General features: G+C 50.4%; 6 protein-coding genes across 6 annotated transcripts; 2 read left to right on the top strand and 4 right to left on the bottom strand.

Annotated features, from left to right (window-relative positions):
* Positions 1–159: 159 nt before the first annotated feature.
* On the bottom strand, positions 160–1662 carry PENARI_c021G04414 (uncharacterized protein; the record flags this gene model as incomplete). The annotated part of the gene is made up of 1 exon (XM_022635186.1): positions 160–1662. The coding sequence occupies one exon, from the start codon at positions 1660–1662 to the stop codon at positions 160–162; it is 1503 nt and encodes a 500-aa protein (XP_022485007.1).
* A 179-nt stretch (positions 1663–1841) lies between these two features.
* PENARI_c021G10595 (F1F0 ATP synthase subunit delta) lies at positions 1842–2685 on the bottom strand (the record flags this gene model as incomplete). Its single annotated transcript, XM_022635267.1, has 6 exons — positions 1842–1874; positions 1923–2012; positions 2069–2157; positions 2245–2375; positions 2455–2477; positions 2545–2685. The coding sequence occupies 6 exons, from the start codon at positions 2683–2685 to the stop codon at positions 1842–1844; spliced, it is 507 nt and encodes a 168-aa protein (XP_022484909.1).
* Positions 2686–3450: 765 nt separating this feature from the next.
* On the top strand, positions 3451–4041 carry PENARI_c021G11148 (60S ribosomal protein eL29; the record flags this gene model as incomplete). Its single annotated transcript, XM_022635277.1, has 4 exons — positions 3451–3457; positions 3549–3600; positions 3832–3934; positions 4006–4041. 4 exons carry the CDS (start codon positions 3451–3453, stop codon positions 4039–4041), a joined length of 198 nt encoding a protein of 65 aa, XP_022484961.1.
* Positions 4042–4676: 635 nt separating this feature from the next.
* On the bottom strand, positions 4677–6233 carry PENARI_c021G09021 (uncharacterized protein; the record flags this gene model as incomplete). Its single annotated transcript, XM_022635242.1, has 2 exons — positions 4677–5896; positions 5975–6233. The coding sequence occupies 2 exons, from the start codon at positions 6231–6233 to the stop codon at positions 4677–4679; spliced, it is 1479 nt and encodes a 492-aa protein (XP_022484907.1).
* A 335-nt stretch (positions 6234–6568) lies between these two features.
* PENARI_c021G01864 (NCBP3 domain-containing protein) lies at positions 6569–7942 on the bottom strand (the record flags this gene model as incomplete). Its single annotated transcript, XM_022635165.1, has 2 exons — positions 6569–7765; positions 7826–7942. 2 exons carry the CDS (start codon positions 7940–7942, stop codon positions 6569–6571), a joined length of 1314 nt encoding a protein of 437 aa, XP_022484923.1.
* A 1315-nt stretch (positions 7943–9257) lies between these two features.
* On the top strand, positions 9258–11289 carry PENARI_c021G12510 (putative glycosyl hydrolase; the record flags this gene model as incomplete). Its single annotated transcript, XM_022635300.1, has 2 exons — positions 9258–10143; positions 10202–11289. The coding sequence occupies 2 exons, from the start codon at positions 9258–9260 to the stop codon at positions 11287–11289; spliced, it is 1974 nt and encodes a 657-aa protein (XP_022484951.1).
* Positions 11290–12618: the final 1329 nt, after the last annotated feature.

Genomic DNA, 12618 nt, shown 5'->3' with positions numbered 1-12618 from the left:
AACACAAACATGTCTCAAAGCAAAACAAAAGCATTACACAAACAGATGGTCATAGACATAACACATGCAAACAAGTATCGGAACTGACTCAAACGTATCTCTTGGTCTGCATGTCCTTTCAATCTTGCCTGATGCCATGGGCTCCTCGCAATTTGGCACTCAGTTGGAATTGTTGCGTACAAACCTCACACCACCACCGGTAGTGAGTCTCAGTCCACGTTTGGCCATTGCTCGAATGACGACAGAGACAAATGTTGAAAACAGAACCTTGACAAAGTAGATGATTGCAGCACCGATGCGAGTATTTTCCAGAAGTTGGAGGGTATAGAAGAAGACACCCACAGGCATGGTGATCAAAATCGCGGGAAGGATGATGCAGAACTGGCAGAGGACTTCATCAAGGGGCGGCTGAAAGGCAAGTTGTTCAAGTTCAGGCGCAAAGCGAGGCATCTTGTCCTCCGATAGAGTCGCTTGGGACACGATGGTGGCAATCACATATTTTAGGTCCTTCCGGGAAGAGCCAGCAGGTTGTTCTCGAGGTCTGTAAATCGCAAATAAGAACGCCATAGAACGAGGGACCTTTTTCTTGGTTTTTCCTGTGCTCTTTGGTTCATCAGCGATGAGAGTGCCAGCTGCGTTTCCCGAATATTCATTAAATGTTGCGTTTGGTAGACTTGAATGGAACGGAGGACGCATGCCAGGCTGATCCCGGGTGCGGGATGCCTGGGCCGAGGCCATATTCATGGGGCTGTGTTGCGGAGAGACTCGATGAGGGGTTGCACGACGGCTAACCTTCCACGTACCATGTTGCTTCTGCCGAGAGGATGCGAGATGGTCCTGCTTTCGTTCAATCGAGGGCAGCGGGCGTTGTGCTGCTGAAGGCGGGATCGGAGAACTAGCAGGAGAAAAACGAACGGATCGCGGCGCCGAGCCAGGGTTGCCAGATTTCTTGAGAGAGCTGACATTTGGGGCTGGGTAATGGTTTGCTAGAGCAGCGATGGGAGGCTTGAGCAGTTGTTGCTGATCGCTCAAAAGACGCACTTTTGTAGGTGTTGGCGATTGACTACTATCACGTCCACCAAAGGCAGAGCGTCCCTTGGGCGAGTCTGTGTCGGGCGAATCTTGAAAGCAGTCGTAATTAAACTCCTCGGTATTCGGCATATCATTCACGCGTAAGTTCTCGGTGGCATGAGGCACCACGGGTTCTTCGTTGCTATCGTTTTCACTGTTTGGTGTAGAGGTCCGTTGGGGGTTCGACGGTTCACCAATGTTGTCGAGGACGTACTTGTCTGTAGCTGCATCCAGAACCAATCGAGGAAAATATCGTCTGGCAGGTAAGCCGAGCGAGGCTTCCTGAAGTCCTCTGAACCCATGCTCTTGCTTCAGACTTGGCTGTTTGGTCATCATCGTGTCAGCTGGTCCATCGAGCCCGAAAGCAGTGAAGGTAGCGAAGGATGGTGAAAAGGGATTCAGATGGGAGCCAGTTTTGACTAGGGTATTGGCAGTGACGGGTACAAAAGAGGATGCAAACAGATCACGAGAGTCAGAGGTGACTCGAGTATCTGCAGTAGAGGTAAACGAAGGTGAAAACAGGTGAGAGTCAGTGAGTCGAGTATCCACGACGCCCAAAGGATCAGACTTGATTAATCTGGCAGAAGGCATGTTGGTGCGAAGGAGGGAGAGAGAAAGAAAGAGAAAGATGAGATCGCCGGGAGAGAGAAATAGATGGTTTCCCAATCGGGAAGGTGCACCTTCCTACTATATTTTGGAGACCAGTGAGGAAAAGAAGAATTGCTATAATTCTACAGATTCAAGGGCAATAATGGTTATGTACAGCAAGTCTATTTGACGAGAGAGTGGAGGGTCTCGAGAACCTAATTCAGTCAGCATTTGGCCGGTTCAAAGTCACCACGATTTCATACCTCAAGCTCAACCTTGGCCTCAGCAATGTCCTGCTCGCTGCCGTTGCCGCTAGCGGTCTTCTGGGACTCAGCAATAAGGGCGCGGATGTTCTATAGGGAAAGGATTGTCAGTCGGAATTGCGACATCGCGAAGGAGGATAATCTACCTCGGCGCTGAACTCCTCAAGGCCAAAGATCTCGGAGCTGTTGATGCTGAACTCGTTGTTGGGCTGCATAACGGCAAAACCACCGGCGGCTATTGAGAAACAGTGTTATTAGCTGATTTGCTCGCATTCAAGGACCAGATTCTCGGGTGATCCCTAGGTACGAGGGTCGGACGTACTGAAGAGCTGCTTAGTGGAACCGTTCTCCTCAACAATCTCGATGAGACCGGGCCTCAGCTGCTCAATGGAGGGAACGTGGTTGGAGAGGACACCCATGTCACCGGAGGCGGCGGGAATGTTGACCTGGGTACTGTGATCGCGAAGGTCGGTCAGTATTTAGGTAAAGGGCAAAAGACGCCGAGGCGGGCGCAAGTCAATGGATAACATACACGCCAGTAGCCTTGTAGATAGTCTATCGAGCAATAATAAAGTCAGTACTTGTGTTTGGATGGGATGACAAACGCGGTTGGTTCACGCACCTGGTGAGGCAGGGTCAGGGACAGCTTAAGGGTGTCGACAGCATCGGCGTAGGTACGTCTGGGGACACGAGCGAGGGGCATAGAGGGGCGGGCAGCCCTCATGGCCGAAAGACCGGAGCGAGCGAGGCGGTTGAAGCTCATTTTGCAAGGGTGGATGACGTGCAAAGGCTGGGTTATCCTTCTTGAAGTTACAGTGCAAAGACGAAGTCGGAATGCCGGTTGTTCCCTAGCGCCGGGTCACGTGGCACGGGAATCCAACGGCCGAAGTATGGCCAAGTCTGAGCTGTGTTTACTCTTGCTTGCATACCTATTTGCAACGAGAATGGAGAAAGGTTCTATTCAATCATCTATCTATATACTCCAGAATTGATATTCCCACCACCGGAATATCTCCAATCAATTGCCTTCTGGTGAGGGTAGGTGCCGCGAACAGGGTGGATGGAAGTTCTGGACACACTTGACACACAATTCCCGAGACTCAGTCAAGATTTCAGGACTTATATGACCATCATATATCCTCTAAGATCATGCGGATGTTCTATGCAGAAGGAGAGCTATATCCATTGGTCCGTCACGTGTTGTATATATCACGTGCTGTGAATGGCAGAATAGAGCCAGTGAAGAAAAAGAAACATCTGCTGCAAAGACCAGCAAAGTCCAGAGGGGGAAAAAAGAAGAAAGAGACAAAGTAGTATTAAAACCAACCTAGCAAACAATAATAACCCAATAACAACATGATATCATTGCCGTATCCTGCTGAAGCCATCTGTCTCTTAGTATGTACACCGCCCGATAAGCGAGATCCCACAAACGGAACGAGCCCTAGCCGAGCCTCTTAGGCCTGACGTCCCAGTTCCCTCTCCTCACCAACCATCCCACCGTCAATCAGCGACAACATCCGTCAAGATGGCCAGTACGTTTCTCCTTCGATCATATGGCTTCTGCTCGCCTGCAAGCCGCCCAAAAAAAAAGAGCGATGTCGCTGACATGATTTTCGCCCACAGAGTCCAAGAACGCGTCCCAGCACCACCGCAGCCAGAAGGCTCACCGTAACGGGTACGTCTACCCTTCAATATTTTCGATGACCCTCTATTGCACTTGAACGACACCTTTCGGTCGAAATTACGGGAAAGGTGGGAAAATGGGTGCGGGCGAACGATTTTATTCGGTGTGATATTCCGGGGTCACATCTTGAATATTCACTCGGACAAATTCTTCGACCTGCTACCACCTACCACCCACCACAACGTCTACCAGAACGAATCGCTGATATATCTCTCCGAACAGTATCAAGAAGCCCAAGACCAACCGTTACCCTTCCCTCAAGGGTGTTGACCCCAAGTTCCGCCGCAACCACCGTCACGCTCTCCACGGCACCATGAAGGCCCTCGTACGTTGACCACAACCCGAACCCAACAAAACTACGCATCCATCCATGACAAATACTGACCCATTGAACAGAAGGAGCGCAAGGAGGGCAAGCGCGAGGTCGCATAAATGTCTAACGGAGTCCGAAAAAATTGGGAATCATGAAACGCAACTCGAGCGCGCAGGAGGTCCGGTGAACATAAAGTGTGCGACGATCAAGGACGGTCCGCTGTGTCGAATAGGCCTGGTTTCTGCTTATTCCTTGCGCGATGAGTCTCGGGTTGTTTGATATCAAGAAATCAACAGGCTTAATTCGATGTGCACAGCGGTGCCATTTCTAAAGCGGAATATCTTCTGCTATTCTTCTTTTCCCGTCATTTCCAGCCTCGTGGGCTCGACTGCTGCGGCCCTCGAGCTTAGTTCTATTTAACCCCTTCCCTTTTCCCCATTTCCCCCTCTCCGGCATATGTGTGTACAGCTGCGTGCCTTTCTCATGCGCGATTGCTGAAGGATTTTTCTTTACGTGCCAAGAACGAATCCCAGACCCTCCTCGATTACATACCCTGTCTTGATGCTTCTCGAAAGAGACAGGGTTCGTGGTTAGGAGGGTTACATCTCGTAGCAGTAACAGTTGTTTGTTTTATGTCTGAATAACCTTCTACTCAATCATACATTCGGTATCTATGATTGAGCATATCATATGTCATTTTTCCTCTCATCCTAGCCGTAATGCGACAAAAGATCCTGGATATATCTCCAGCCATCTATACCTTCCAAACAACCAAGCGCCTATCAAACCCACCACTAATAACCCATTCCTCCTGAACTAGCTCACCATCTCCCCTCGACACAGAAACATACCCAGACCAAACAGTCCGCACCTTACAACCGGGCTCATGACCCCCCTTAAGCTTAGCAATAACCTTACCCGTCTTGGTCTCAATGCCCCGAACAACGCCATCATCCCCATTAACCCAAACCCCAGACCCATCCGGTCTCCACGCGACCTGTGGGGTCGAGTAAGCAGTCTGCGAAGCGAAGGTATTCGCCTGCACGAGGATAGCAGCGTCCTCGCGATTTGCCAATGCCAGAGCCTCCATAGCCTGAGAAGCCTGCGTGACCGGGTCCGCTGAATCTGAACCATTTTCCGTGTCTGATTTGCCCAATGATGGGAAGAGCAGGCGTACAATGATAACCTTCAAATGGGGTAGTGTCGACGTAGCCACTGCCAGGAGGCCCGGGTCGTGCGGACTGAGAGTCATATGGGCTGGCGAGAAAGCAACCCAGGCATTGGAATGAGGCGCTAGATTTTGATATCCGAGAAGTTGGCACTCGCGCGGGGAGGTGAGAGAGGCGGCTTGCTCGGGTGTTTCTTCCACCTGGTAGTAGTGGATATAAGTTGAATCTCTGCGCGAGACGAGGAGAAGTAGTTCGTTTGTATCGATATGAGGTACGAATAGGAGCGATTCTGGGTTCGAGGCGAGCTTGATGCGAGCGGCGGGTTCGCCGATTTTGAGGGTTGGTGCGTGTGCCTCGTCTGGGATGTTGAGGCTGTATAGCACGACTGTCTCGTCCCATCCAGCGGTAGCGATCCACCACTTGGAAGGTTCTTTCTTGTCTTCATAGGCTACCACTTTGACGGCATACTTCCCATGGTCCTTCCTGCTGTCTAGGAGTTGGGTACCATGCTGGAGAAGGATTTGACCTGACATATTTGTCAAGAGGATGTAGCGGCCTTGAAGGATCGAAACGAATGAGAGAACAGGTGCACTCGATAGCTCAGAGAAGGATCTAACAGCTGTATTGTTCCCTGCGGTTTCGAGTACATGCACTTGTTTATCAGCGCCAGTAGATATGATATAGGATTGCGCTGATGTCCCAGCGCCTTCATCAGCGTCATCGCAAGGCTTCTGCCATTGATCTACCGACGCAGCAAGTAGATTTGATGAAGTCGGTGTCTGGATAACAGCAGGTTTTGACGGTGCTAATATTGTCAGCGATAGAACGAGATACAACATCTAAATCCAGACACGCAAAGCTTTGCAACGCGAAAGGAACTCACCTGGGTCACTCCACAAACCAGCCTCTTGACTATCATCTCCATATCGTTCAAAGTTGGCGCTTTGATCATAAGTTTGCTTCTCTTCGAGCAAGCTTTGAATGGTCCAGTTATTGGTGTCGTCGCCGGAGGTCTGCCCCACGTCGGGAGCAAGGCCAGCCTCGCGGATAAAAGCATTTAATGTCTCTGTGTGGTCATTTGTGCGCAAAAATCGAGCAACCAGAGCATTTGCTAATGCATCTACTGTCGCGGAGGGAGCCATACTTGCATTTGATGCCGGGGGAAGTTAGCTGCGGCAGGGAAATGATTAGTTGTCCGTGGCGCTGACCCTGCGCCGCTACTGTATAGATCTTCGAATTCTTGACAACAGCTGTATCCCATGAAAGTCAATACGTTTATTGTTGAATTTAGAGGGTATTACGAAGGGCCTTATAGGCTATTCCATAGAGCAGAGCAGAGTATGTGTTATTATGAAAATTTATCAGACAAATTCATTTTCCCATCCTGTCCGTGAAACGCCGGATACCGAGCATGCAACAGAAACCCCCCCAACAATCATGAAAATGCATAGGTTCAAAGTTCAATCCAATTGTTGCTTCAGCTGAACATGTCCTCAGCACGGCGCCGGCGGCCACCGCGTCCCTCTAGAGTTTCGTCGAACAGTTCCTTGCCAGCGTTGTTGCCGTACTTAGAAGGGAAGAGTTCACGAACTGACGCACCCCTGCCCTTGATCGACATACCCCCAGACGAGCCCCGAATGGCAAAGCCTTGGTCTTCACCAGCTGATCCACGAATGCGCGTGCCTTCGTCCGATCCAGGGAAGAGTTCAATATTGCTGTTGCGACGGTGTTCAGAGTTTCCTGGGATAGAGGAAGCGTCAAACGCATCTGACCGACGGTGATGACTGGACTTGCTAGGCAGCAGTTCCTTCTTGATATAACTCGAGGTAGGCTTGTTAGGGAACAGCTCTCGGTTGCCAGGCTCATTGGTATCGCTCGGGAAGAGCTCCCGACCCTTGTTTCGACCAAGTCGCGGCGACCTCTCGCGGAATCGCCTGCTGTTGTCACCGTCTTCACGGTCGGCTCGCTTTGATTCCTCCAGTGTGTCTCGTCCGGGCGACGCACTGCGGTTGCGGAGACGTCCACTTGATCGTTCCTCGTCTGCTGGGAACAATTCCCTCTGACCGCGGCCTCTCCGGTCTCCTCGGCTCCCTCGCTCAGTGGTACCGGAGCCTGCATTATCACCGTACATATCGACATTAAATTGGTCATCCTCGTCTCGGTCTCGGCGTCGTCTGTGCTCCCGGTCATCGAATCGGCGCCGCCTGTAACCATCGTCATCATCGCTGCGTCTCCGATCCGCAAATTCTTGTCGCAGACGTTCTCGGGGGTCGTGTTCGGGGTGCATAAGGTAGAAGCGACTCTTCTCATAAGAGCGGGCCTGTTTGCGGTCGGTCTTGACAGCCGACCGGACTTGGAGGACGGAGTCGGGGTGGGAGGAAAGGGGTTTCGCGGTTCGCAGGCGCAGTGCAGGCAGAGAAGACGCATCTTCTTCCTCGTTGACTTGGGTGAGAGCCGCGAGAGCTTGGATGCCGACCTCGGTGGAGGAGTAGATGAGGTTGGCGGAGGTGTCATCGATCCATTCAACGCGCACTGGCTCTTCTGCGAAGTGACTGCAAGCGAATTGTTTGATATTTTCCGTAGTCAGTTCATCGACGCCGCGAACATGCACCTTTTCGTAGACCGCCTCTTCGTCGAGCGGATCGAGTGTGCTCTCCACGTTGGGGGCCGACTCCTAGTATTGAACACATGTCAGTGGGCCGAAAAAGCAAATGAGAGCCAAATAGACACATACCATCTGAATTGGCTCGGGTTCGGGCTCGGGTTCAGGTCCTAAGTCAAGGTCCATGTCGATATCCATGTCTGCGACAGGAGCCGTGGGCCCATCGATTGACACGTTCGGGGCGGCCATGACGGATTGTGGGGTGGAGGGAAATTCAAGTGGCTGGCGCGTTCCCAAATTATATAGAACTGACGACTAATCGAGAGCGATGAGCAGATGTGAGCAGAGGTGAAAACCGTGGCGGGAGCTTGAACGTCGCGCGCCTGATAAGGATTAGCGCCTTTTTCCGGGGAACGGCAGTATAAACTGAAATGCGCATATCAGCCCTGTGAGGTATTCATTGATTGTATGATTACTATAATTACTGTGGGATTGACATCAGATAGAGGAATATTCATTGGGTATCTACTTATATACTGGGTTCATCCCAGAGAAAGACAAATGTCCCTTGGTAGAGACAACTGTCAATGGAAGCAGCCGAACCTAAAAGACCTATAATTAGTCCAATTGCTTCTCAATATCAATATTTCGTAGTGAGATCCTCTGTCCTGTGACAGTAGATTTTCGTGCGATCTCTTCGTGTGTTATCGTTTATTTGCACCCTCAAGCCTACTACTATGTGAATACAATACAGCATGTTTAAAAGGTAACTTGGTACATCAAAGCACATTGTTCGCCCATAGGGGATGATATAGATTATCTCTGATATTGTTATTGAATTAGGCACAGCCTAGGAATATAGCTAGCTTATTTGAGTGGAGCTATAGCTTGCTTCCGTTCTTTGCATTCCCATGATCTAGAAACACACTACTATCCTCGCGGTCATGGGGTTTGTAGCTAATCTTTTGCGTATTCTTTCTGGTGGGTTGAGCTCATTACCTCTTTCTCTTTCACTTTGGCTATTGAGGCTTTGGCAAGCTTACATTAGCTATTGATATAGTATCGTTTGTTTAGTTTCTTGATCATGCAGACATGTCTGCCTCCCAAGTAGATCAAAAGATAAAAGAAATACTGGCTCATTCCTCGTCCTCTCAGGCAAATCATTCACCAATATGATATGACGTGGTTCTCCTTTTGGAGACGGAGGTACATCCGTGACATACGTGGAAGATTGAATTTAGGCTAATCCCTCGGTCGACACTGCCTATGATCTCAAAGCGTTTAAAAGTCGGTATCTCCACCTCCACGGTCCTCCGAGTACCGGCAGCTCTGGAGCAAATGGTTCTGGGTTCCGTATTTCCCTGCAGTCGATCTACGGAAAATGCCATCAAAAATAGCCATGGCTCAGCCTTGGTACTACATACGTGGTGAGGGGTACATGTCATTCCTCAATACTTAAAGGTGCTTGAACTGGGCTATTTAACTGTCCAGCTGAAAGCCTTCTCAATCGTGCCATCTTCGAACAAGGACACCACTAGCCACCGCTCACGATTTTCTGTTCATAATGCTCTCTTCCGAAGACGACAAGCTCGTCTTTCGTTTTGACGACCATGTCTTATGGGTTCAGCCATGGGGAGAGAATTCATTTCGCATCCGAGCAACCAAGCAGGCATCAATGCCCACAGAAGACTGGGCCCTCTCCTCCAAGCCCGCAAGCGGAAACACGAGTATCGAAATACCGTTCTCTGACCAAGATGCAAGTATCTCAAACGGCAAGATCAAAGCAACTGTTTCGCGCAGGGGAAAACTCACCATCTACAACTCGAGTGGTAAAAAGCTCTTGGAGGAGTATGCCCGACACAGACAAGACCCGAAGGACCCCAAATGCAGTGCATTAACAATCGAGGCTCGCGAGCTGCGTCCAATCTTAGGCGGAGACTACCACCTCACAATGCGGTTCGAATCTCTTGATCCTAAAGAAAAAATCTTCGGCATGGGTCAGTACCAACAGCCCTACTTGAACCTCAAGGGGGCAGACCTTGAGCTAGCTCACCGAAACTCCCAAGCTAGTGTCCCCTTTGCGGTATCCTCTCTCGGCTACGGGCTTCTGTGGAATAACCCTGGCATTGGACGGGCAGTTCTAGGCACGAATGTCCTGAGCTTTGAAGCATACTCCACAAAGGCACTGGACTATTGGGTTGTGGCGGGCGATACACCAGCCGAGATTGAAGAGGCATATGCCCAAGTCACGGGCTATGTGCCCATGATGCCAGAGTATGGTCTTGGTTTCTGGCAATGCAAGCTCCGTTATTGGAATCAAGAGCAGCTACTCAATGTTGCGCGCGAGTACCACCGTCGCAATGTTCCTCTGGATCTGATTGTCGTTGATTTCTTCCATTGGAAGCATCAAGGCGAATGGAGCTTTGACCCGGAGTTCTGGCCGGATCCTGGTAAGTGCTATACACAGTATACTATCAGGTAGATATCAAACCATGCTGACTTATGTAGATTCCATGATCAAGGAGTTGAAAGAGCTCAAGGTAGAACTGATGGTCTCCATCTGGCCGACAGTTGAAAACGCCTCAGAGAACTTCCCGGAGATGCTCGAACGCGGACTCCTAATCCGCCACGACCGGGGTATGCGCGTAGCAATGCAATGTGACGGCGACATAACACACTTCGACGCAACAAACCCAGAAGCACGAAAGTTCATCTGGAGCAGGGCAAAGAAGAACTACTATGACAAGGGCATCAAAGTATTCTGGCTCGACGAAGCCGAACCCGAATACTCAATCTACGACTTCGATATCTACCGCTACCACGCCGGCAGCAACCTCCAGATCGGCAACACCTATCCCAAAGAATACGCACGCGGCTTCTATGAAGGCATGCAAGCAGAAGGCCAAACGAACATTGTGAACCTACTACGATGCGCCTGGGCCGGCAGCCAGAAATACGGAGCCCTAGTGTGGAGCGGCGACATCGCATCCTCATGGGACTCATTCCACAATCAGCTAGCAGCCGGGCTGAACATGGGACTTGCAGGCATCCCCTGGTGGACAACCGACATCGGTGGATTCCACGGCGGCAACCCAGACGACCCAGAATTCCGCGAACTGTTCACCAGATGGTTCCAATGGGGAGCGTTCTGTCCCGTGATGAGACTGCATGGAGACCGGGAACCCAAGCCGGAAGGACAGCCTACTGCCAGTGGAGCGGATAATGAGATCTGGTCGTATGGAGAGGAGGTGTATGAGATCTGTAAGAGATATATTGGGATTCGGGAGCATTTGCGGGATTATACACGGGGGTTGATGCGGGAGGCTCATGAGAAGGGGACGCCTGTTATGCGGACTTTGTTCTATGAATTCCCTGACGATGAACGTGCCTGGGAGGTTGAGACTCAGTATATGTTCGGGTCTAAGTATCTGGTTGTGCCGGTGTTGAAGCCGGGACAGCGTGTCATCAAGGTCTATCTTCCTGATGGGGCATCGTGGAAGGTATGGGGTGGCAAGGACGATGCCGTATATCAGGGCGGTCGAGATGTTGATTTCGACTGCCCGATTGAGAGCATGCCTGTCTTTTGTCGTCAGTAGATGGGCTGCCAGTTCGGGACCTTGGGAGATTTGAGTTACAGATTGTTACTAGATCTTAATTGAGAACAAGCTATTGAGTTTGTCACAGCTTCCGTGGAACGATATTGAAACAATCAAAAGCTCTCACCGCATTGTCAGATTCTCCTGTCTCACCTCGTATACTTCGTATATGAACGACAGATGCCTTGGGCATCTACTGCAAACCCCGAACCAAGGACCAGCACATCAGATCTGCGATCTGCAATCCACATGCAAAAGCAAACTCAAAACAACCCAAGAAATTGAGACATAAACAGCCCCATAAGCCCCATAACCAGGAAAACCATAACCCAGCAACCTTCTACGAAACCTTGTACCCCTGACAAGCATCAGAACCACGGATCACGGCCCTCGAACAGGAATATGGAGAACCGCGCAGACATTCCACCTAAGAAGTGAGACATTCGGGAAACCGAAGTAAGCTTTCAGGAGGAGAAAGATCTGAAGCCAAAAAAAAACAAGGCAAGGGACAAAAGAAACAGGAAAATACGATGGATCCCGACAGACGGGTACCTTTTCACGCTAGTCTGTAATGGACGTTAGCGTCGATGGCACCGAGATTCTCCGTCCGCCAATCAGAGCTTGTATTTGACTATACTGGGTAGCTGTATTGGTGATTGTGTATTAGGGCTGGGAATAGTGTACGGGCACAATATTAGGGTTACTCTACCATTTCGCGCCGGGTAAATCCCTTGATCGCGATAAATACGCATCAGCGAATCGTGATCCAGAGAAAAGCACATGTTATGCGCAGGGTACGCCGATACAGATCCCGATGCCCGGAATTGAGCGCGCCAAAACAGCTCTATAAGGCGATTGTGGCTGCCGATCACAGGGAACCGGCGGCTTGGGACGCAACGGGCAAGTGTCAAAATCAGCGATGCCGATGCCATTCCTGAAAGGTGTGTTCTCCGTACAGAATGGAGAACCCCTGATCCTTACCTTCCTGTCCCACGGTTATCCCACTCTCCACCCCTATGAACCTTGACAACGTCCCCTTTTTGTGGCAGTCGACCGTTTTTTCCGTTCCAAGGACGCCTACGCCGTACACAAGACTCCGTATATGACATCAGAGGTTTCTCCCGTTGGGCTCCACAATATGCCGTGTGACGGGGGTTACAGTACGGAGTACAGATGGACATGTACAAGGATTCCAAATACTTGGGGACCTGGCAGCGCTTGCAGGGATATCAATTTGTTTAGCTTTGATATCGATGTGTTGCATGCACAGTGTAGTACGGCCTGAGTGATAGTTTCTGATCACGCTATTAGGTTTGGTTGCGATCACAC

The sequence above is a fragment of the Penicillium arizonense genome (assembly GCF_001773325.1).
Source record: "Penicillium arizonense strain CBS 141311 chromosome Unknown PENARI_contig021, whole genome shotgun sequence".
NCBI lineage: Eukaryota > Fungi > Ascomycota > Eurotiomycetes > Eurotiales > Aspergillaceae > Penicillium > Penicillium arizonense.
Note: the sequence above shows the minus strand (reverse complement) of the source record. Positions and strands in the feature narration are given on the sequence as shown.